The 24,007-nt window shown below is 40.3% G+C and overlaps 1 protein-coding gene across 1 annotated transcript; it reads right to left on the reverse strand.

The window, feature by feature from the left end:
- Positions 1–2,551: 2,551 nt before the first annotated feature.
- aldh1a2 (aldehyde dehydrogenase 1 family, member A2) lies at positions 2,552–23,832 on the reverse strand. Its single transcript, XM_068317676.1, has 13 exons — positions 23,403–23,832; positions 15,655–15,759; positions 15,028–15,168; positions 14,280–14,409; positions 12,305–12,366; positions 10,427–10,555; positions 8,623–8,736; positions 6,367–6,469; positions 5,492–5,676; positions 5,235–5,399; positions 4,641–4,798; positions 3,408–3,482; positions 2,552–3,182 (listed from the first exon to the last, which is right to left on the reverse strand). Exons 1-13 carry the CDS (start codon positions 23,517–23,519, stop codon positions 3,110–3,112), a joined length of 1,557 nt encoding a protein of 518 aa, XP_068173777.1. The 5' UTR covers positions 23,520–23,832; the 3' UTR covers positions 2,552–3,109.
- Positions 23,833–24,007: the final 175 nt, after the last annotated feature.

The raw sequence follows: 24,007 nt of genomic DNA on the forward strand, positions 1-24,007 counted from the left end.
TGTTAGTGCTTTAATAAACCTGCTTGACACTGTCAGGATAAAATGTTCTGTAAATTCATTCTCATAGTAGATTTTATCCTTTAAAAATGATGTCTCTCATTTGTGCTTTGTCCGTCATGTTTAGGATCAAACGTCAAATACCTCACACTGGGAACTTTTTCCTCACTCCTGTTATTTAAACCAGGTTTGTCATTTTCATTCTCATGCATGAGGATTGACAGCATTGCTGTGTGGGGGAGTGTCTGACTCAAGGCATCATAAGATACAAACAGATGGTCTACAACAACCAGAGGAAAGAATCGGGCCTCGGATGCTCACACACATCAACAACCCACGTAGGAAGATATGATGAAAGAGACCACAAAAGGGAAGGCCCTTCTTCTTACTAGAACATTAAGTAAAACTGTCAGTGTGTGGTCTGGTTCCAGGATGTCCGGAACTCCTTTTAAAAAGTCTTAAAGGTTCTCACTGTGGACAGATGAGCAGGACTCCATCTCTTTCCTCAGTGAGCTTTTTAACTACTGTGGTACCTCTACTTACGAAATTAATTGGTTCCGGAAGAAATTACGTAAGTAGAAAATTACGTAAGTAGAGATGCGTTTTCCATGCAAATGCCCTAATATGTTCCAAGCCCACAAAATTCCGACATAAATGTTTTATAAAGCATAAAAATGCATCAAAACATGTAACAAATACATGTTACGATTAGATTATTACACAATAAATGAGAGTTGTGCATAATGTAAAAAACAAAGAATAAAGAATGATAATGACGGTCATTTACCTTTTAACAGCTGTTCCAATTGTTTTTTTCCCTCTTTGGTTCATGCGCTCCTATCTCACGATGCCGAACAACAGAGTGAATTCCAGTCCTCCTTTTGAACTTCTCCAACCACCCACACGATGCCTTAAACTCCTTAAACTTCCTTTTGTTTTAATAACGTGTCGATTGTAGATGCATTTCGGCCATATTCTTTGGCCAGATCAACCAAACACATCCCCTTCTCATGCTCGTCTATTACCTCTTGCTTTGTATGGACAAAAAAACTCTTTTCTTCGTCTTGTCTTTTCCTCTTTTCTCCGTCACTTTCTTGGGTCCATAGGGTCCATATGTACTGAAAAAGTTATTATATTTGCGCAAAACTATCAGAACACCTCATGGGTCGAGTGCCGAATGCCGAGACACTCCATAAGCACCGTTCTAGCTCCACACAGACATGGAGTGGCATCCCTCTTAGCCAATGGGATGCCAGGAAGATACATACTAGGTAATAGCCAATGGTAGAGCAGCTATGAGAATGCTGCGTTCAAGAACCGGTGGGAGATTCAAGAATCAACCGATAAAGTATTTTTACGTTACGTAAATCGAAATTTCTTTCGTAAGTAGAGGTAATATTTTCCTGCTGAGAAATTTCGTAAGTACAAAATTTCGTAAGTAGAGACATTAGTAAGTAGAGGTACCACTGTACCTTTTTTCCCCAGAGTGAGCTATATTTCCAATATTATGCAACTTAAAATTATCCTGAGTTGAAAAATGCATGTTACGATACTACATGGAATTAGATCTAGATAGAGATTATAATCTGGATTTGGGTGTTAAAAACTAAAATTGAGATATTTGGGCAAGAGAGCTATAGGGTCCCACAAAGAGACTCCATCATTTAAATCAATATATTTCTTTGTGAAAAACAGATCCACATCCTCCATCATGAAAAATCATACATTCATCAATAAATCATTACTTACTGATAATTCAACTCTAAATCTTGAGGTGGTTTCCAGGATTAAGGACTTAGAAGTGTTTTGTATTTCTTACTTTGTCATAATATGTGAAGTGACTGCATCATGACAACATCACTATACTTTGAGCTACGTGCTGAGTGAAGTGATGTCATTCTAATCACGATGGTGTTGTAGGAGGTATTTGAAGTTTTATTTACATTTTAAGTTTTAATTTAAATTTCAAATTGAAACTGTCTAGCAGTTGGAGAATTGGGAATGACTACTAGGGTTTTGAAATCTTGAGAAGAAGAAACGCTGTCATACTGCTTCAATATTATCAATAATATAGACGAATAAATATGCATTCAATGTGTTAATAGTAAGTAATAGTAAGAAATATGTCTTTTCAGTTTTTTCCCTTCATATACAAGAATAATCAATGAGGTTTTTGCATGAGGCCTGTGAGATGTTCATTCTAATCAATAGGTGATTATGATTGAAGTTGTCATTATATCTCTGTGAATGTTGCTGCTGAGTTTTAATATGTAGAGAAGACTCAAAAAAAATACAGTTTCCAGTAAAAAAAAAAAGTTTTACTGAAACAAAACTATGGTCATTTTATAATATTCATAACATATGATTGTATAAACATAAACATAGATGGACAATCAGTGACAATCAGTTACTTCATGTTTAAAATGCATCTACTTCTCTTAGCAGGTGAGAATAAAATGCTTTTAAGAGGTTAAGATCTTCATGTTTACATCAGTCAATGGTTGACATACAGTGTTGAATCATACAAACTAAAATGTAAAAAAAAAAAAAAAAAGACAATTAGAAATCAGTTTTAATTCTGAATTAAAATTTCATTCATACATTACAGAGGCAACAACATCAGTGGTCTTGCATGACCTGGCATGTTTGCATAATTTCTACAAGGACAATGACACATGAGGTTTTTGATGATTATACCACACACTGCAAGTCAAACCTGCCTCGCAACAAATATCAGGTTGTTAGGTTATATTTGCAAGTGCAGCGACTGAGTCTCTGAGCATCCAGCATCTTGGGGTGGGGCTGGGGGGGGCTCTTATTGGGGTCTCCCCATCCTCTCTGAGTGCTTTAGTGTATATAGTGGAGGAGGTATACATTAGTTCAGTGGTTATCAGTAAGAAAAGAGACAGTTGACAAGGGCGAGGAGATGTCTGGACACCGATCGGATGACTGTTCGTGGCGGGAATGCAAAGTTGTTGGAGGAGCTGGGAGCAGGGAGTGGTCACAGCCTAGTCATGGTAGAGATAACTAGTTTTTACGGTTAATTCGGTTCACCACCGTGGACAAATCAGTGATGAGGAAGACGGTACCTCCTCCTGAAAGTGTGGCTGCCTTAAGAGTTCTTGGCAACCATCTTCATCGTGATGGTCTTCACTTCTGAGTACTCTTTCAAGCCGCTTTCTCCTCTGTAAACAGACAACAGGAAATAGTTGTAGCTTCTCATGTTGCTTAGACGATCAAGCAGGTTTGAAATATAGTGTATAAACTTCTGGAGGGTCCCAATGCAGAAATATTGCAATATCCTCCAAGATAAAGATTTGTGTAATGTTGAGTAATTTTGTAAAACAAGCTTTCAAGATGTCAAGTCATTATTAGTAATAATTACGGGCGGACAACCAATTCATACTCACAATTCACGTCCGTTGCCAGACATTTTATATCCTCCAAATGGACACTGTGTGCTCAGAGCGTTGAAGCAGTTTATCCTGGGAAATACACAAAACTTAGATCACTTGTGTTTTTGATTCATATGGTATGACAAGAGTCCATAAAGCAGTTGTGTTACAGCTGTATTAAGTATTAAAAATATTATAATTCCCTTATTAATCAGCAGACACAGCTGGGGAAAGGTGCAGTCTGATGAGTTATGGGAGAAAATTCTGTAGGAGGGGGAGGATTATGTGTTTTGTGATGCAATGGTCAGTTTATCTCAATGAAGGTTAAGTCAATGTAACTCCTTACATAAGTCACAGCACAGATACAGACAGACACCAAGAGGTAGAAGATAAGAGACTTCATTGCTCTAAATTGAGATTCAACAGTTTCATCTATTTAGCCATTAAAGTACAGTATTTTTCATACTGTAAGGCGCACCATCAACAAATGGCCAATTTAAAAAAAATAATTCATGTATAAGGTGCACTGGATTGTAAGGTTTTTTGAGAAAATTAAAAGCTTTTAGGTGTGCCTTATAGAACAAAAAATACTATAATTGAAAAAATATTCTTATTTATTCCTCGAAGTTAGATTAAAACCGGTGGTTTTCTGTGGTCGTTCACGTCCTAGGAGGAAGTCATGCTTGGAATAGTCAGGAGCGTGTCGAGGAACAAAAGGTAAGAAAAAGAAGCTTGATTCTTGTCTAAGTATCAAATAAAATCCTCCGCAGAGGGAAGAAGTGGGATGATGATTAGGCAGCATCAAGAATGAAGGACACTAGAAAAATATTTCCTCAGCTTGTAGAGGATTGCAGTCAACTGTGACAAGTGGTGAAAAACTCTTGGCAGATGCTGCATGTTGGCTATACTTCAACCCTACTTTAAGACATCTGTAGGTAATTACAAAAGAAAGAAAACAATATTAAGTGAACTCAAGAAGTAACTTTTATGACGTTTTCATCAAGACTAATTGCAAAATTAGGGTGTCAGTTTACTTTTCTGCATTGTTACCTTGCGCATGCAGATTGCATTTATTTTTTATGTGGATAAAAAAAAAAAGTGAATGGGGAAGGAGAACATTACTCTGTGGTCTGTGTAATGATAGAGAAGTGGCACGTTACCAGTTTCTGGATGCCAAACCGAAAACGTTGATACTTCTCAAATAAAAATTCCTGATTGCAGCCCAAAAACAAAGTAAATTAAACTCACCAGACAGTGCCAGCCTGCATGGCTGTGGATATGGTCAGAGCTTTGTTTATGTCAGTGGTGAATACAGCTCCAACCAAACCGTAATCTGTGTTGTTGGCTCGTTCAATCACTTCCTCGATGGTTTTAAACTTCATGATAAGCTGGACGGGGCCAAAAATCTATAAGCAGATAAAAACATAAGGTTTGATTACAGAACCGCTCATTCCAGTAACTTCATCTTATTCATATAAAGAGAAACGTGACGAGCCAAGGAGAGGGTTACCACCATTCATCTCATGTTATGTTTGTAGTTTCATAAAACAGGAAGTACAGTAACATACGTACGGTTATTTAGACGTTGGATACAAAACATAAATCTTACAAATGGCTTCCATTGTTACAGTCCAACAAATATAAGGTGGTTTAAAGATGTCTAAAACATCAATTGCTATGTGCACCGTTACCAGTCCTTTCACTTTTAACACTTCACTGGGAACCTTTGCGTAAAGGTTTGTGTAAATCTTAAATAGAAGCCACTGATTATTGATCTTAAGTACTTTTTTTTTTTTTATTTAACGTTGGGGTGATTAAAGCCACTGATCTTCAGGAACGTACCTCCTCTCTGGCAATACGCATGTCGTCCTTCACATTAGAGAACACGGTGGGTTCGATGAAGAACCCTTTCAGGCCCAGCGCTTTGCCTCCACACTCCAGCTTCGCTCCTTCGCTGATGCCGCTCTGGACAAACTCCAGCACCCGATTCTGCTGCTCCCGACTGATCTGTAATGGAGAGTAGATGGAGAAACATTTAGAAGCTTGTAGGAGAGACAAGAGTACTGCTGAGGATCCATGAGGAGATCTGGTGGCCTCACCTGAGGACCCTGCTCAGCAGTGGGATCAAAAGGGCTGCCGACAGTCCTCTTCTTGGCTCTTTCTATGCTCCGACGAACAAACTCATCATATATGGGCTCCTGCACATAGATGCGAGAGCCTGCCGTGCAGCATTGGCCAGCGTTGAAGAACACACCCTGGTGGGCCTGTTCTACAGCTAGATCCACTAGGAAAGAGCAGATTATAAACCTTTTAGTTCATCTGTGGCTAGATAAGCTCAGTTGTGAAATATGGAAACAAACTTTTAAGCTTGAGTAAAGTTCCATTGAATTCTGTCCAGCAGGGGTGATGAGCGTGGAACGACTGTTCCTCCTTACACACAGACAAAGGTAACCCTATCTGCTGTCTTTGGTGGGGCATAAAAATCAAATCGACACACAAAAAAAATAAATAATGTGTGTAGTATATTGTTACAAAATTTGCCCCAATATTTATTGGAGCCATCCTCTGCAAATCTGACACCTGACACCCGAGAGACAGGATCCTGCTGTTGCACACGAAGGGTTAACGGACCCCGGTGATTTATTGGTCTCGGATGAAGCACCCAACTGAGTCAGGGTCCATTCTCCTGATTTACAGGCCTTAGGGAGCCCCTCTCATGGCTGCTGAAAGCATCTGAAAGCCCCCGCAACCCCAGTTTGGTGAGCCCCTTTGAATTCATATGAAACCAACCCATCCAAGTTTTCATATGCGCCACAGAGCTTTAGAGCAATTCAAGGTGATCAGTCTGTGTGTATTTACACGATGATTGAAAGTCCTCATGATGGAAACTAAACAAAACAACTTTGTTGATGGACCACCAAGTGAGGAAGACGTGTAAACGGAGCACTGAATAATAAGTAAATGAAAAGCTTACAATCAGCATCTGCAAAAATGATGTTGGGGTTCTTTCCTCCCAGCTCCAGTGTCACTCTCTTCAGGTTACTCTTCCCAGCTGCTTCTTGGATCAGCTTACCGACCTATGCAAGGACAAGTCCTGACGTTTTTACTCTCAGAGACGCAGGCCTGTGGCCAGATCATTAAATCAGCTGAAGGTATTGAACAGTTTTAGAAGGTATCCCCCCCCCCTCTATGGTTTGATCGTCATTTGTAAGTGTAGAATATATTATTAAAATACTAAAGTGCACCATCCACCCACTCAAACGATTTACTTGGGTTGTGTCAGCAGGCTTAGCAGGGTATTCAGACATCCCCCCAAACAATAACACCACAGACAGTGTTGCTGGAGGAGGTCAGGGTGTATTTAAGTATGCATTTTCCAAAATTACTCTTTAAACAAACATTCACCTTTGAGAAAGAACAGACAGGATGATGCAGAAAAATGCCACCTCAATGACCAGTACAAAAAAACTCCAACCTCCTACACGTCTAGGACTCACTATCTTCTGTTGGAGCTGAGTCACTGTAATACTGAGATGAATAAACTACTGGAGCTGCATTAAAAAGCACAACAATTGTCGGGTCAGATGAGGAGTTTTGTCTGTTTTTGATCACAGACAGGCTGAGTAAGGAGAGGTTAGCGTGACTTTATTCAGAGGAAACATGCTGTGGTGCGTGTCGGCTCTTCAGAGACACAGCCACATGCACGTCAGGACGAGGATGAGCTGTGGACCTAAAATCTACCTGTAGCGACAAAACCACCTTCCACCCTCTAAGGAAATGCTGTGGTCACCAGTGCCCCCCCCCCCCTGCCACTTTAATGCAGTGACTCACTGTCTGGGCAGCAGTACTCACTTTATTCTCTCAGTAATTGACTCCAGCTCACATGAAATGTTAAGAAAATTAGATATAACAAAAAAAAAACAACTACAACTGTGTAACTCACAAAGGAAATGTTCAATTAATAATGATGAAACAAAAGGATGTTTGTGGTATAACACGCAAGGCTCAAGGGAAGACCTCCAAGAATTTTCCTGCAAATGTGGTTTCATTAACAGCTATCATGACACAGCCCATGAATAAAAGTCGTGCAGAAGGAACCGAGCCAAACTGCAGAAAACACGTATAAATATATGACATTTTATAATGAAAGCTTTTGACAGTGAGCAGGAGGTTAGTAGCAGAATGTTAACATCAGGTTGCACTGAAACAAATCCAACAATATACAAATACACAAAACTAGAAATATCAAAAAAATGAATATTTGCTATAATAACAACTAATTTGTTATTCACCAGCTTAGATTTAAGTTATTTAAACGTGTCGGTGTCGTGGCATCCTTTGCCTCGCTGACTCAGCTTGGTTGCAGTTTAACAGCAGCAGAATTATTAATGATCTGAGCTGATGTTGGATGAGTTAACATGTTGGCTAGCTCACCTGAACATGACATGTGTTTTACCTGCATAACATGGAACTGATAATGTAAATACTGCAATTAGATTGCAATTAGATTAAATATAATGACTTTAGCAACTAAAACTGAACTAAAGTCCTTTTTAAAAGACTTTTTTTTAAAATTACTGAAAAATTAAAATGGCTAAATCTGTCATTTCCTCCATAGGTTAACAAAAGAACAGGTGGAAAACACTACCACAAGTCTAATCCAAACATTACGGGCTGATCCCATCATAAGATAAATAGTACATCAGGACTACTGTGAATGATTACTATCAGATGGTTTAGTTTGTGGTTAGAAATAACTGATGTCTATAAATGATCACACACACAAAATATGGCTGACACTCTGGTCTAAGGAATGTGTTTGGATCACCACCCCTCAGAGAGCTCAACACCTAGCGTGGCATGTTCTTGATGGTTTATTTTCCTGCCTGCGTCCCAATATGAATTTCAGAGGATGTGGTAGTTTGTTAAGACGAAAGAGACAGTGAAACAGAGAGCAGGAGACGCTTTGCTTCCATAGATGTGTTTGTGTGCTCTAGGACAAGCAAATATGTGCATGTGTGCGAGATAAAATCAGACCCCACCTGTCATGAGCAGTAATGACAGGGCACGCTTCTTAATGCAGTCGTTTGTCATCCAGACTTCAATACAGGAAAACAAAGTCCTCTAATTACCCAGCCTGCTCTTATGCTCTGCACATGTTGGTGACTGTGTCGCTGACAGCGAGCAGTAAGCAGCTGTTGATCGGAGTTGTTTTATTAGAGAAAATTACCTCGCTTGATCCTGTGAACGCTACTTTGTCTATGCCCATGTGTGAAGCGATCGCAGCTCCCGCCGTTGGCCCGAATCCTGGTAAAATATTGACAACTCCCGGTGGAAACCCAGCCTGTCAAAACAATATGAGAGGAAACAAGCTTTAAGCGGAGATGACAGCAGAGCCAAGCAAAACCACTGGCGGTGTCGGGGGGGGGGTGGTGGGGGTGGGAGGGGGTGGGGGTCTGGACCCGGCCCAGCTTCCCTACCAAGCACAGATCGGAACATGAAAAAGAAGAAGGCAACAGACAGATAGTCTCCAGAAAGAGGTGAGGCCAGAGAGGGCTGTGTGTGTGTGTGTGTGTGTGTGTGTGTGTGTGTGTGTGTGTGTGTGTGTGTGTGTGTGTGTGTGTGTGTGTGTGTGTGTGTGTGTGTGTGTGATGGGGGGGGGGAGGATGCAGATACATTTGTCCAGCATGATTAGGTTTCTCGACAGGAGCATGTGATGCTGCATTAATCCTATCCTGTTTGACTTAGCCCTACTGTACACATCACATTACACTCATTAACCCTGTTGCTACAACACAGTCTGAATCCAACATCTTCAACGTTCGACTGTCTGCTCTGCATATGAGGCCCTGTTACTCACTTTGTGTCAGGATTGTTCTATGTGAGAGCCCTTCTTTTGGGATTCCGCTTTTTTTTTTCTTTTTTTTTTGTTTAATCTATATAATCAAAGTCACAAAGTTGAGATTCTTCCCGTGTCTGCAAACTGATGCAGTTTTAAGAGTTAATACTGAATTCATCCAGAGCCCAAAGAACTAGAAAAAAAACAGGTGTGTTGTGTATTTGTTACAGATCGTTATCACGTAAAACCCAGATCTAAATAAAAAGCATATGAAAAGAAGCAAAAAAAATTTTTCTTCCCTTACTGTTAACATCAGCTTTTGGTTTGAAGTAACACTTTCTGACATGCCTGTAATTTTAATCAAGCGAGACATATCATCTGATTTCTGCAAATCAAACTGCAAAGTCAGAGGTTGATGTGAATTTTTCTTTTTTTCCATTGCGCCGCTCGTAATTATGGTTTAAACTACGTGGTATAAATGAAGCATAATAGCTTATAAGCCAAAGACTTGTAACAATAATAGCCTTATGATTGCTTGTATGATTTTCCCAGTCTTTTAACAGGCTTTTAGGGGAAGGGAAGGGATACTCTGCAGATGGCTGGGCTAACAGCACTGTTCTCAGTCATCATCGCTAAAAGTTACTGAATTTGGCCTGCGACAACTGTGATTCTGTGTTAAAGGCCCTGTCTGTAGGATTTAAGGGGGTTTAGTGGCAGACGTGGAGGATGATGTCCACAATGAGGCTTCCATTAGAGAGTCACCTGCATCTAATAATCTTGTTTTCATCCTCTGCATCACCAGGTCTGTGCAGAATCCCAGAAAGAAAAAGCACTTGTCATACTGACTCTGTAACATTTTATGTTTCTCTTGCTTTTATAAGCCAAGATAAAGGAATGGTCAGCCACTAAGGCCTTCACACTGGACCTGTAAAATCATCACTTTCATTACTTTGTGGACTACAAGTCACTGGACCTCACACTGAAATATGAACACCTGAGCTGATGAAATCAAATAAATAATTAAAATAAAGTTTGCTGTGAGTTAGCAGACAGAAAAAATGCCCCAAGTGACCATGTGACACACGGTAAACTCATATTCTTTGGTCAGTTTGGGGTTAAATTAACATTTACCACACATAAGGTGTTTGTCAAGAACACAGTGCGAACTTGTTGAGTTAAATTCGGTTGGGGTTACCTCCTTGACGAGCGCCGCCATGTAGAGGCAGGTGAGCGGCGTCTGCTCAGCCGGCTTCAGGACGACTGTGTTTCCACATGCGAGCGCTGGACCGAGCTTCCATGCTGTCATCATCAGTGGGAAGTTCCACTGTCACACACACACACACACGCACACACACACACACACACACACACACACACACCGGAAAAAGACATCACACATCTGACACACTGGGTGGTCACAAGTCCAGCTCAATAACTCATCGCTCTTAAGTCACTTTCTCTCATTTTCACTCTGTCTAAACATATTCAAGTGAGAAAATGTTCTCGGCACTTGTACAGTATTTTCACTTCCCACAGCATTCTGAGAAAGTCGGGAAATTGCAACACATGTGCAATAAACCCCGTATCACTGTACAGCACACAGGCTTGTGTTATTTTTGCTTTACGCAGGAGCCCATGGGGCTCAACGCAGAACCACACGCTTTCTGCACTCCAGCACAATCAACAGAGTCTCTCGCTCCTTGATCTTTCCCTTCTTTCTCACCATTCTCCTTTCCTCAAACCCATTACATTAAATCCCTCAACTCACTCTTCTGCCTCTCATTTCTCATTATTCATTACGGTATTTTCTGCACTATAAGGCGCACCTAAAAGACTTTCATTTTCTCAAAAACCGGCAGTGCGTCTTATACAGTGGTACCTCTACTTATGAATGTCTCTACATATGAAATTTTCTACTTCCGAAATGCCTCAACTGGAAAATATTGCCTCTACTTACGAAAGAAATTTTGAGTTACGAAAGGTAAAAATACGCAACATTCTCATAGCTGCTCTGCCATTGGCTATTACCTAGCATGTTCCTGGCATTCCATTGGCTAAGAGGGACCTCTGTGTGTATTTAGATAGGTGTCTATGCAGCGTCCTCGTCATTCGGCTCTCGACCCGTGAGGTGTTCTGATAGTTTTACGCAAATATAATAACTTTTTCAGTACATATTCACTATGGACCCCAAGAAAGTGATGGAGAAAAAAAGGAAAAGCAAAGACGAAGAAGAGTTTTTAGTCCATACAAACAAAGCAAGAGAAAATAGAAAAGCATGAGAAGGGGATGTGTTTGGTTGATCTGGCCAAAGAATATGGCCGTAATGCATCTGTATTCACAAAGTTATTAAAACTTAAGGAAGTTTAAGGAGTTTAAGGCATCACGTGGGTGGTTGGAGAAGTTCAAAAGGAGGACTGGAATTCACTCTGTTGTTCAGCATGGTGAGATAGGAGCGCTTGAATCATAGAGGGCAAAAAATAATGAGGACAGCTGTTAAAAGGTAAATGACCATCATTATCATTCTTTACTCTATTCTTTGTTTTTTACGTTATGCACAACTCTCATTTATTGTGTAATAATCTAATCGTAACATGTATTTGTTATGTTTTGATGCATTTTTATGCTTTATAAAACATTTATGTCGGAATTTTGGGGGTCTTGGAACGGATTAGGGCATTTGCATGGAAAACGCGTCTCTACTTACGTAATTTTCTACTTACGTAATTTCTTACCAGAACCAATTAATTTCATAAGTAGAGGTACCACTGTATATGAAAAATGTTATAGAATAGGGTATTCATTGAAGGTGCGCCTTATAGTCCAGAAAAGTCTAGAAAACCTTGTACTCAAGATCACTGGCACTGTTATTTCTGGGACTTGCCAGCAGGATTTACCCAAACAGACGGAAACTGTCAGGGAACTGCTGGGAAATACAGAACATAATTCCACAAACAGACTGAAGAAATGGTTCCAGCATCTCTTTTAAACTCAGTCAATTCCTTCTTATCTCTCTTTTCTTTAGCGTGTCTTTGTATACTTCATGTATCTCACTTGTAAGAAGGCGAATACTCACAGGGATAATTTGTCCACAAACTCCAATGGGCTCATATCTGGTAAATGTCAGATACTCTCCATCTGTGGAGGAACACATGTGCAGCAAGCACACACACACACACACACACACACACACGCACGCACGCACACAGAGTTAGAGAGAGAGAAATGAGATAACAAGGTTAGTTAGTCTTTTGTAGCTTAAACTTTGACAAATCATGGCTGAAACACTTGAGAAATGCCACCACCTGATACCCCCCCACCCCACCCCCCCCATTGTCGTCCAACTCAACATGTTAATTTGTAAATGAATCCACAGGCAACATTCCTGGTTACTTTACTCTGGTGAGAGATTACATTTCATCCGAGCCTCCTACAGCACAGGCATGTGTGTAACTGTTTTAGGTCACAGAGATGGGTGTTATGCTGGAAAGGTTTTCTCATTCTTCTTGCATTACTTAAGTAAAAAGGAGGTACTTACTCAGGGTGTGCCATGCTTGTTCATTCCCCCACAAAAACAATTGATATTGAGAAATGTGTGCATAAATTTACAACAGTGGACAGCTAATGAAACATTGCCTCATGTTGCATTTGGACTGGACAGATCAGCGGTAGATGAGAAGCCACCGGTCTGCACTGAAAGCATAACAATGGAAACATAAATGGCAGTAAAGTCTGTCATGTGTTTCCTTAATTCACACTGGATGTTGGAACTTTCAAAACAATTATTGTTAGAAGAGCAAACTTAAGCAAATCAGGCTTTAACGCTGCCGGAGGAACTCCAGTATCTGCCGGATTTGTTTGAAAGTATGACTCCTACAACTGTCTTATATTTCAACTTGGAACAGGCCATGTAAGCTATATCAAACTTCACAGACAAAGGTGCCCCACACAATGACTCCCTATTCATTTCACACTGTATGAAGCAAATCCAACACAATGAGCTCACCAGAACACGCAAGACTAGAAAGATGCTCAGGTGTTGCTGCTGATAAAAGTCCTGCTTATAAGCTAAAAAAAACCCCAACAACAACAAACAGCATTTTTGACATCTTGGCAACACACAAGCTGCAGGAATATTTTCTCTGAAAGTCTACTACAACAAAAAATAAAGCCCTGGGAAAATGCTCACCGTGGCTGGTTTGGCAGACCAGTACAAAAGAAGAGAGGGACAATGCCATGGTATCAGGAGATTCCTCTCTCTTACTCTGTTTCCTTTTCATGCTTCCTGTTGTAGCAGAAAGCCAACTTTCCTCTCACCCAGCTCCAGATTCAGTTGCCTCAGAGGAGGGAATATGGTGACTCCACCGGACAATAAGGCTTCATCTCGAGATTGAGTTGATACCTTACTTTTCTGCTCTGCTTTTTCCATAGATGCTTTTGTTTTCATTTTAATAAAATGTGCCAAAGCTGTAAGCTATTTTTCTTCTATAATAATGGATTGATAAATAGATAAAAATGATTGAAGTGACCTTTGAAATAGTATAGGATTCACTTTTGTCTGCTCTTACAGGTATAAAACTGTCACAACAAACAACAATAATCATACATTTAAAAGATAATGTTGCTGTATTTACAGATAATTAAATTATTGCAGATGTAAACACAGTAAAACTACAAATAAACAAACAAAACTATTATTCCACCGGGATTATTAAAGTATCTATCTATCTATCTATCTATCTATCTATCTATCTATCTATCTATCTATCTATCTATCTATCTATCTATCTATCTATCTATCTATCTATCTATCTATCTATCTATCTATCTATCTTTCTATCTATCTATCTATCTATCTATCTAATTCTTTGTTTTTTATCTTTGTCTGAAGCCAATAACCAGGCAGGGGTTTTACCCAAAACATCACATAAATGTGTCTCTAAATTCTCCTCAGGGACAAATATGAGCCGTCATCCACTTTCACTTTTCAAATTGTGTCTTTAAAATATGAAAAGTGTCTGTCCGTCATTAAAGCTCTGCTGAAGTCTTACCCATCGGAATCGTAGTTCCGTGGATCTTGTCCGCGTATCCAGCAAAGTATCTCAGTGTCTTTATGGTTCCTTGGAGGTCCACAAACAGGGTTGGCAGGAAAGGCTTCCCACCATTTAGTGTCTCAATAGTCTGAAGAGAGACGGGGGGAGGGGGGGGGGCACACGATGTGAGGAATATATGATGATGCGTTATAATCCTCACATAATTCAATACGGTTCCAGCCTTATCACTCTCTCAGGGGTGTAATGAGACATGGAAATAACAGTGAACCGCAAACAAACTCTGAGTTACAGTTAGAGTTAGAGGTCGTGTTTGTTTAAAAACACATTGATGATGAGCAAGAAGGGCATTAAATGAGATTAAAATTAACTAGACTGACAACAGTCTAATACAGGGCACTTAGAAATATATAAACACAGGTATAGGTGTACTGTATGGTGCATAACTGAATATCACAGCTGGAATCTGATGGAATTGAACTATTTATTTATTTGGTATCATTTGTTTTATTATTGTTAGCATTTTCAATGATCCTTGCAGGATGGAATAGATGTGGTAGAATTTACATACAGATAGACAATTGGTATTGTTGTGACTTTTCATATTATAGTATTCCAAGTAGAGGTATGCTGCTACAAGCCTCAGACGCAACACGGATGAATAGGTGGATTACACTGACGTTATACATTAGGACATTCTACACATTACATTATTATCTCACAGAGAGAAATGCTGATGTTAACTCACTGCCAGGTAGACACTGTCTCTCTCCACCAGGTCAGCCAGTTTGGCCAGCAGACGGCCCCTCTCTGAGGCGTCCATCCTTCGCCACACGGAGCCCAGAGAGAAGGCCAGACGAGCCGCCTGCACGGCTTTGTCCACATCAGCCTAAGACACCAGCGGAAAATGAATGAATGAATGAATGAATACTGAATACTGTCATGCAATTGTGTGCATATTGTCAGGATTTCTTTCATTTTCATTTTACTTAATGTTGTCAAAATAAGAAGAACTGAAAATAATTTGAATACTAAAAAACTTAAAGGAACTGAAACTAGATTTTCATTAGAGGAAAATAATTTATCCAAAGAAAACTCTACTTGCTGGAAAAGCTCTACTTTTTAGAGGAATATATTTCACTATCACTTTTTTATTCTTATACAACAACTCATACTTTTTTGCATAAATAATAGGATCCTATCAACCATTACTGCAGCCTAACACTGTCAAGGGCTGTTCTGCATAACTTTCACCTCTGCTACACAGTTTTTTCTTAGTGTTCTGTTGGGACATAAAAATATTTTATAACTATATGAGTATTAAAAAACAACTTTTTCTCATTGGTAGAGAAGATGATGCTCTGCTGTAGTTCACCTTGTCTGCCTCCTGGACCTCACAGATCTGCTCTCCAGTCGCCGGGTTGTACGCAGGGAAGACCTTCCCACTCACAGAATCCTGCCACTCATTGTTGATGAAAATCTGCAAGAAAAACATAGTTTTTGCTATTTTAGGAAAGAAGAAACCAACTTAAAATGAATATTGAAGGAAATACAAATTGATTAATGAGACTGGTGGATTAAATGTATTAATTCAAATGATTCATTTGACTATAATGCAGCTGAGGTGGAGTTGAGTGGGAGATAAGGATTGGCTGTTTGCTTTTTTTTTCTTTCTGTGTTTATGTAAGTTATGTTTAGCAGTGGTGTCATTACACCATGTTGGCTGCATCAACATGACTGCAGACGAGCCCCAGCTCTTCTAGACTCTTGTGTAAGGGATATGGGAGAATCTCTGCAAATCTGGACAGAGATTCCTGCCTGTCCAGCATTGCTCTCTGGGGAGTGCTCCACTATCCAGACAAAGGGGTGTGTGTGTGTATGTGTGTGTGTGTTAGTGTGTGTGTGTGTGTATGGGAGATAAATCCCTACCAGAAACCATACCCCCACCCTCCCATCCACACACACACGCACACATACGCACACATACACACACGCGTTTCACAACATCACTGCTCGTTTACGAGATCATAAAACATGTGCCGTGCTCGGTTTCTGCGATGCGTTAAAGCGAGTTTTCCATTAAAGAACCACCTGGGAACAGGACACATTCAAACATCTAACATCAGATATGATCGGCAGAGACGACAACGAGACAAAGAATGTTCAACAGAGCTGCAAGAGCTGAGTTATGAAAGCGGTGTGGAAGCAAAACAACCTGATGAAAAAGAGGATCAAAATGTGATTTCAGATTGAAAATATATACGTTTGGGGTTTTTTAATGCATGTTTAAAAAAAAAAAAAAAAAAAAAAGCTCCTCTGTGGCTGACATGTTTAGATCCATTAGAGCGACTACTCACACAATGTTTTTAATGACTGTCAGTCCGTCTGATGGATGGAGTGTAAGGAAAACATCTGCTCACACAAATCTATCTCTATGTTTATGTGTGCTTTTACCGTCCTACTTTAGAGGAGTTCAGATGCTGCAAGAACAAACCTGAGATCAGGGGTTCAAGTATCCCGCTGGCCTGAGCCGCCCTGGACTCTTCACCATGTTTACCTCCATAAACACTGGCCTTTAACTACTATTTAATTGGCTGTAAATGTTTTCGTTGTGCTTACTTTTAAGGTTTTTGGTATAAAATTCCAGGGAGTCTGAAAACTGTTGGAGCAAACACATCCCTCTACCTCCCTCCTCCTCCTCCTCCTCCTCCTCCATCTCCTCCTCCTCTTCATTCCCACGGCTCGCAGGCTCATAATGTGGACGCTGTGTATGAATAACTCACATACAGACGTTTTATGGCGATCAGTATGTACCACCCCGCAAGAACCATACATTACAGGATCATTCCTCTTTGGTTCCAACGTACCGACACCACCACCACCACCCCCCCCCCCACACACACACACACACCTTAATGAGATAGACGGAGGCTGCGCTCTCCGCTCTTCTCAGGGGCCACCTTTAATCTGACACTCATTAAGAGCACTTCATAAAATTGTCAGTAATGATAAGGAGCAGAGGGCCAGCTACAAAAACAGAAAGTCCTGTAGAGCACTGAATTAGTTTTTAAATTTATAGGGGCCACTGAAGTTGGGTGCCCTAAATCAGGGGGAGCCCCCTGACAGCCTCAACAGTCCAAGCAAGAATGCAGACCATGGGTAGCTTTATACATGGCGTAACCCCTCTCACAAGACACTGCTAAAGAAGAACGGATGAAGCGGGAGAACAGTGGAGCGGTCCACCACCTAAATCATGGCCAGAAAAGGACAACTGTCAGCCGCCGCTTGGCTTGGCCCTCTCTGTGGGCTCGGACTGGTGTTGGACTTTTGTCTCGTTCCATTGAGAGACTTGATTAAGATGACAGGCCTGAGAGATAAATCAACTCTCAAGGTTTCTTAAAATTACTTTTTGGATCATTTGGATGAGGTGGGCAAAGAATACAAGGATGGAAAAAACAAGTACACCAATGATAAATGATAAGTGTTTCTTTCCCACTTGCTGGCGAGGGTTGTTGCTTGTGCGCCACATGACGGTTTGGTGTTTATAAAAATCTGCAAGTACTTCGATTTAAGTTGGAATCAAGAGAATGGGAATGAAAACATTTTTTTTCCCTTTAGTTTGCACTAACGTATTTTAATTTATCAAATTTATCACATTATGAAACTCTAGCTGAAGTTGTGACATATAATTTTCTCAAAAACTGACAGTGAGCCTTATAATCCAGTATATATGAAAAAGGTTTAAAATAGGCCATTCATTGAAGGTGTGCCTTATAATGCGGAAAATAGTGTAATGCCTGATTCATCAGGAGGATGGATGCTAATCTTAATTATAATCTTTAATCTTAATGCTGAATGCTGCACCACAGGAAGACGTAAAACTTTCACGTCTTCCAATCTTTTTCTGAAAAACTGTCAATCACAGAAACTAAAGAGAGACAAGCTGACCAAGCGGACATAGACAGGACACAATGAACAAGTAGATTTAATTTTTTTCCTACAGGGGTCAACTTCTTCGAATAAAAATCAGGATTTCTTCAATTTGCAACATCTAAACTTCGGCGATTTTAACGTTCTTCACTTTTTTCCTACAAACAGAATTTTTACGAGTGAACTGCAGCAGAAGGAAGAAGAAGTGGAGGAAGTGCCAAATTATTTTCTGCAGCCAACAAAACATCTGTTTGGCTTTTGTGCTCCTTCTCACAGCTCAGATGCTAATGTCTGAAAGACCACGTAAGTTCTTGTGTTTTTCTTCAAGGGTGGGATTGAGGGGTGGGAGGGTGGAGGGTGCAGGAGGGTTTACGTACATGTGTGTGTTTATACACAACACGCCAAGATTCCACAGCCAGATGAATCCTAGCCGGGCACCTGCAACACTCGTCTGTGCAGGAAGTTTCATATCCTCCCCTATCACAGGATCTCTATTTCCTCTCTGGATCTGGATGGGTTTCAAAACTCTAATAATTGCTGCTGTTACAAGTGAGTGGAGAGCATGTGAAAGTGGAGGCCAGCTGGTGTTTTGTTTTTTTTTCTACTCCTCTCCTCATGTATAGCACCATGGAGCCTTCAACTTTTTTATTCACACTCCCTCAGACAATGCCAATCCTGCGCTCCTCGTTTTTAGGCGAGGGCGACCTCGCTGTCACAGGCTGGAAAAACGTCTTTGTCTGGATGGTGTGTGTGGGCGAGCAGCTCAAGTTGTTCACAGAAACACTAATTTGATATAAGACTACAAATACGAGCGACTTTTTTCTCTGTTTCACTTCATTCACTCGTTTGAAGCGTTTCTCCTGGTCGTCCGAAATCAGATCAGACGGTGAAACATCACCGCAGCAAGGATTTTGCACAAAAGACGGTTTTAAAACTGAATGCATTATTTGTATGATGTTTCTCAGTGATGATGATTCTCCTCCAGTGTATACATAGTTTAAAGCAACAGTTTGTTCGGCCGATAATTTATCAAATCAGCACACATAAATCCTCAAAACTTTGCTTCCATTTTCAAACATCACAGCAGAGCAAAATTCCAGAGAACTTGGAATCACTTCACAAAAATATATCATTTCGCAGACTTCATGCCGAAATGAGTCCCTCAGCAAAGTATATCAAGCTTGTTCCACAGTACTGCTGAAATAAAACATGAAAGAGTGTAGGAAGATAAACCGAAAGATAAAGGTTTCATGCACTTTGATTTTTCTTGATTTTGATAGTAAAATTGACCTTTTCTACTCACTAGTAGCTCTTTTGTTCTTCTGACATATGAGGTTTGATGGGTTTCCTGTGTACTTAACCTTTCTTTAAATCTCAGGTCAGGGAAACGTTGAAAGAAGAATTGTTTTACTTGTGGGATTATTGGACAAAGAGGAAGTAATTTTTAAAAGAAATGTGACGGTTTTTGCCGCAGACAAATAAATATGCAGAAAAAAAGCACTTGTGTCTCAGCTTGTGTGCCGATCTCAGTGGAGAAAGAGACTATCCTAACAGATTTATGGAGCCCAGTGTTTTTCATAATGACATCTTGAAGATTTACACATTCCTTGTCAAAAGGGCTGCAGACTGAAGGTATGGGAAGTTAACTGGGTAACCTCGCTGTCACTGCTCTTCCTTAAGCGGTGATTAAGAGACGGGGGGGGTGGGGGGCGTGATGCTGACGTGTCTGCTAAGATGAAAATTTACACTCGCTGCACAAGTGGGTATTTCACACCAATGGACACATTAATGGTGGCGCACACTTACCCTGTCACAATCAAAGAGATGCCTTTTAGGAGAGTATGTGGCTGTGTATGTGTGAACGCTGAAGTTGTGTAAGCAAAGGCGGAGAGACATGAGGTGTATCCCTGGGGGGGGTGGTGGAGTTGAGGGGGGGTGGTTATGGGGAGGAGGGGGGGGGATCTCGCTGTGCTCTTTGTGATAAATCATTTCGGTGCACAGTATCTCCTAACTTTGGCTCTGTTTGATCTTGATCGCAGTAAGATGGTGGTTTTGAAGTGAATAACTCAAAGAGCTGCAGGTCAGGCTGTGATGATCCAGGGCCACTAACCCACACAGTGAGACAGGGTCATAATTTACATCTTGCTGGACAGCAGCTAGCATCAGGGAGCCCCCAAAAGCCTCCATCTGTGCTATCTCAATCAGTGACAGATTGATGGAGCCTCTAATTCATCCACACTGAGTGGATGCCTCAGCGTGGACTTCTTTACAAATCAGCGGTTCTGCACAGGTTCGCTGAAGAAAATTTACAACAAATTAAATCTAGAGATCTTTAAGTCAGACAATGTGGAAAACTGACTGCTCAACATGGTCCTTGTTAGGCCTTTATATCTGAATCAGTTTTGTTACACTATTAAATAAATACAGTGTTTTCCGCACAATAAGGCGCACCTAAAAACCGTTAATTTTCTCAATGTCTTATAATCCAATAAGAAATTATATATGCCTTATGTATGAAAATTTTTTTCAAATAGACCATTCATTGAAGATGAGTTCTCAGATGTGTTTTATAATCCAGTGCGCCTTATGTATGAATGTTTTTTGTTTTTGTTTTTTTATGAATAGGTGATTCGTTGAAGGTGAGCCTTATAATCCAGTGCGCCTTATAGTGCGGAAAATACAGTAAACTACAACAAAACCAAACATGGAATTAAAAGCCACAATTTCAAAATGCTTTTTTTTTTTCTTGTAAATTCTTTCAGCCAAATGTTTTAAGAATATTTAAAAAGGCACTATGCTTTCAAAACCAAACTAAAACTCACTCTATCCTCTCACCTGTCATTTTTTTTTTACCTCAAACAATATAAAATTTTACAGGTTGTTTTTTCAAAGTGAGTTTTAAATTTATGGACTTCCATTCCTGTAAAATTAGTCCCAACAAAGTGTCTGGTTTAATGTCTCATTATCACCGACTGGTGTGAAAAAGACTCACCCCCCTCCCCCATCTCTAAAACCACCCAAAAAAAAAAAAAAAGGGCAGCAAAAGTCCTTTATTTGACTGAATTATTTATAAAACAGGGTCTTTTTCTTCACGTCTAATACACGTGGAAAAACATCAACAACCAGTCGCGATGGCAGTTCTTATTTATGGCTTCCTATCAACCTTTAAACTGTCTCCGTCTTGTAACCCAGCTGTTAGAGCCTTCTTGCTTTATGTGGGGGTAGGGGGTAGCAGAACCAAGAGACAGACTTCCTCCTCACGCTTTTAGCTACAGGAGAGAAAGGTTGTGTGAAAAGTTCTATTTCTATTTGGACTTATTGGGGGGGGGGGTTAATAAATAGCAGGAGTCATAAATTGGATAACTTCACTGCTGCAATCAGCTTGTCTTTGAGGGTGAGGAGTTCACGACTTGGTGAAGAGGACAAGGGGCAAAAGTTGATTGCAGTAACATTTTTATCACATGCTTCCCTGTTGTAGGAGCACACCTGTAAACTACTCCTAATATCCTTTTTCTGGTTGTTGCCCAGAAGTGATCTTTGTACTGTGAAATAAGAAACCGTCACGGTGATGTCGTCACTGAAATTCTTGACTGTTTTTTTTTTTTTTATGTGTTGGGGAAAAAAAAAAAAACTTTACCAAAGCGTATAAAAAAACAAAGTAATATAAAGGTATCAGACGTGTTGCTTGTTTCCGTTGTAGCCAGTGGAGTGGAGAACAGGAACAGGGTGTGAGGAGAGCCCACGCCAGGGGGTTCCCATAAATCAGGGCCCTTCTGCCCCCTATGTCCACCAAACCAACAGGGACTGGATGATCCAAATTCCTGGGGGTTAATTCACCAAGTCGCTCCCTAAATTTCCTCCTGTATACCGGTTGTGTTCCCCCCTTTAACTAACCCTCTGCACCGTGAGGGAATGTAAACACGACAGAGGCTCCTCAACACGTACCGTCCTGTTCGCTGTGCAGCAGCGGCGTGCCCTTTGCACTTAAAACACTGACATTTGTGTGAACGCAGAGAAGTTAATAGTGCTTACTAGCTATTATGAATGTGCCCTTTAGGAAGCGTGCCCTTTCATCTCACAATCATAAAAACACTTGCCGTGCAAGTTAGGAGAGCCAGTTTTGCTCGGTGGCAACATCCCAGCAGAGAATGATGACGGGACACAACAAGAATCCGAGAGGAAAGAACCTCGAAGCTGTAATGGCCTGAGTTTAGTTGGTGTGTTCCGCTATAACTAACTATCAGTTAGTTAACAGTATCCTTGTTAGAATTCAAATCCTTGAGAAATTACATTTTTATTCATAGCTGCGACATGATTTTTAATGAATTTAATAAAGATCACGTTTGATTCCAGCTCTAGTTTCATGCTCACCTCTTTCACTCCCCTGCAGACACACACTTCTTTGACTGTCGGGCAAAACGAGATTAAACATATGACGACAAAATTAATGGGCGATAATAAATAACTAAATTTAGGTTGTTTTGTGTATAAAGAATAAGTCTGCTTGAACACATTGATTAAACTGAGAACTTTACCACTCACTCAATATATCCAAAAAAAAGGCCACTAGAGAGAAATTTGAATGGACCTTTTGAAATACATAGACATATTTCAATGTATAATATATTCAAACTAAGTATTTAAAGTGATTAATTACTTAATTGTATCCTATCAATTGTCAAGATTAATTGAAATATTGAACCCAAATTCAATTACAGACAGCAAACGACAAAATCAGTTTCAAACGTAACTTGAACATATAGGGATAAAATCTGCTTTATGAGGTAAAAGAGACACAAATAAAATAAAGAAGGCATTTAATATTAGTGTAACTTTGCTAATCTAGTTCAGATCACTCAGTGCTGAGTTACACACAACACGTGGACGTGGAATTAAAAAAAATAAAATAAAATCCGGATTTTAAAATCGTCATGTCTTCTAGTCTGAACTGAACTGAACTGGAAGTTACAGCGTGAAGGTTCATAAGAGTTAGTCAGAGCTCCCACTGTCCTGCGTGACCTCGGTCTGATATTCTGAACATCAGCTGCTCACACACACACACACACACACACGCACACACACACACACACGCACACACACACATTAAAAAACTTTTTGGCTGCAGACTCACACAGAAACAACTGGAGTCTCTGCGCTGGATGTTCGGCGGTGGAAAGAGAAAGAGAAACCGACCTTTGTGTACTTGATCTCCGGGTTGGGCACCGGGGAGGGCATCAGCTGGAGGGATGCCATGAGAGCAGCGGGGTCGCTCTTCACCTCTCCGGGGATCTGGATCTCGCTGGAAGTCATCGTGGCTGTCTCCACTCGTCTTGCCTGATGCGCCTCTGTGGGAGTTTTTTTTTTTTTTGTTTTTTTTTTCCTACAGATTTCTGATTTGGACGTTGCGCTCCTTCCTGGGTTTATAGCCAGGTGTCAGCCGCGGTTCGTTTTCATTGGGCAAAGAAAAGGGCTGTCCTTTGGAAAATCAAATTCACGCATTTACATAAACGAACGCAGCAATGCGTGATAAGGAGGAGAAACACGTCCACCCCACCCACCCCACAATCCTGGTACACTTAGTTTCAACTGCTTTCACTTAACAACAGCCGGTTTCTTACAGCAAATCATTTTACGCATGGCAAAAAATAAATACATTTAAAAATCGCGTCATGGATTATTATATAAACTTACTGACGTTTATTTCAACAAGTAAGTCTTAAAAGACATAAGAGCTTTGTAGGGTTTACAAAAAGGGATCCACTAATGTACTGAAACATAATAGTTCAATGAACTTTTTG

This window comes from Antennarius striatus, chromosome 1 (genome assembly GCF_040054535.1).
Source record: "Antennarius striatus isolate MH-2024 chromosome 1, ASM4005453v1, whole genome shotgun sequence".
In the NCBI taxonomy this organism is placed as follows: domain Eukaryota; kingdom Metazoa; phylum Chordata; class Actinopteri; order Lophiiformes; family Antennariidae; genus Antennarius; species Antennarius striatus.

What these genes read in the sequence shown, in the direction of transcription:
- aldh1a2 (XM_068317676.1), bottom strand. Translation starts at nt 23,519, where the DNA reads ATGACTTCCAGCGAGATCCAGATCCCCGGAGAGGTGAAGAGCGACCCC. An exon ending in AGGTCCAGGAGGCAGACAAG is followed by an intron (nt 15,169 to 15,654) that starts GTGAACTACAGC and finishes CTGGTGTCTTAG; the next exon opens with GCTGATGTGGACAAAGCCGT. An exon ending in GAGACAGTGTCTACCTGGCA is followed by an intron (nt 14,410 to 15,027) that starts GTGAGTTAACAT and finishes GTCTCTCTTCAG; the next exon opens with ACTATTGAGACACTAAATGG.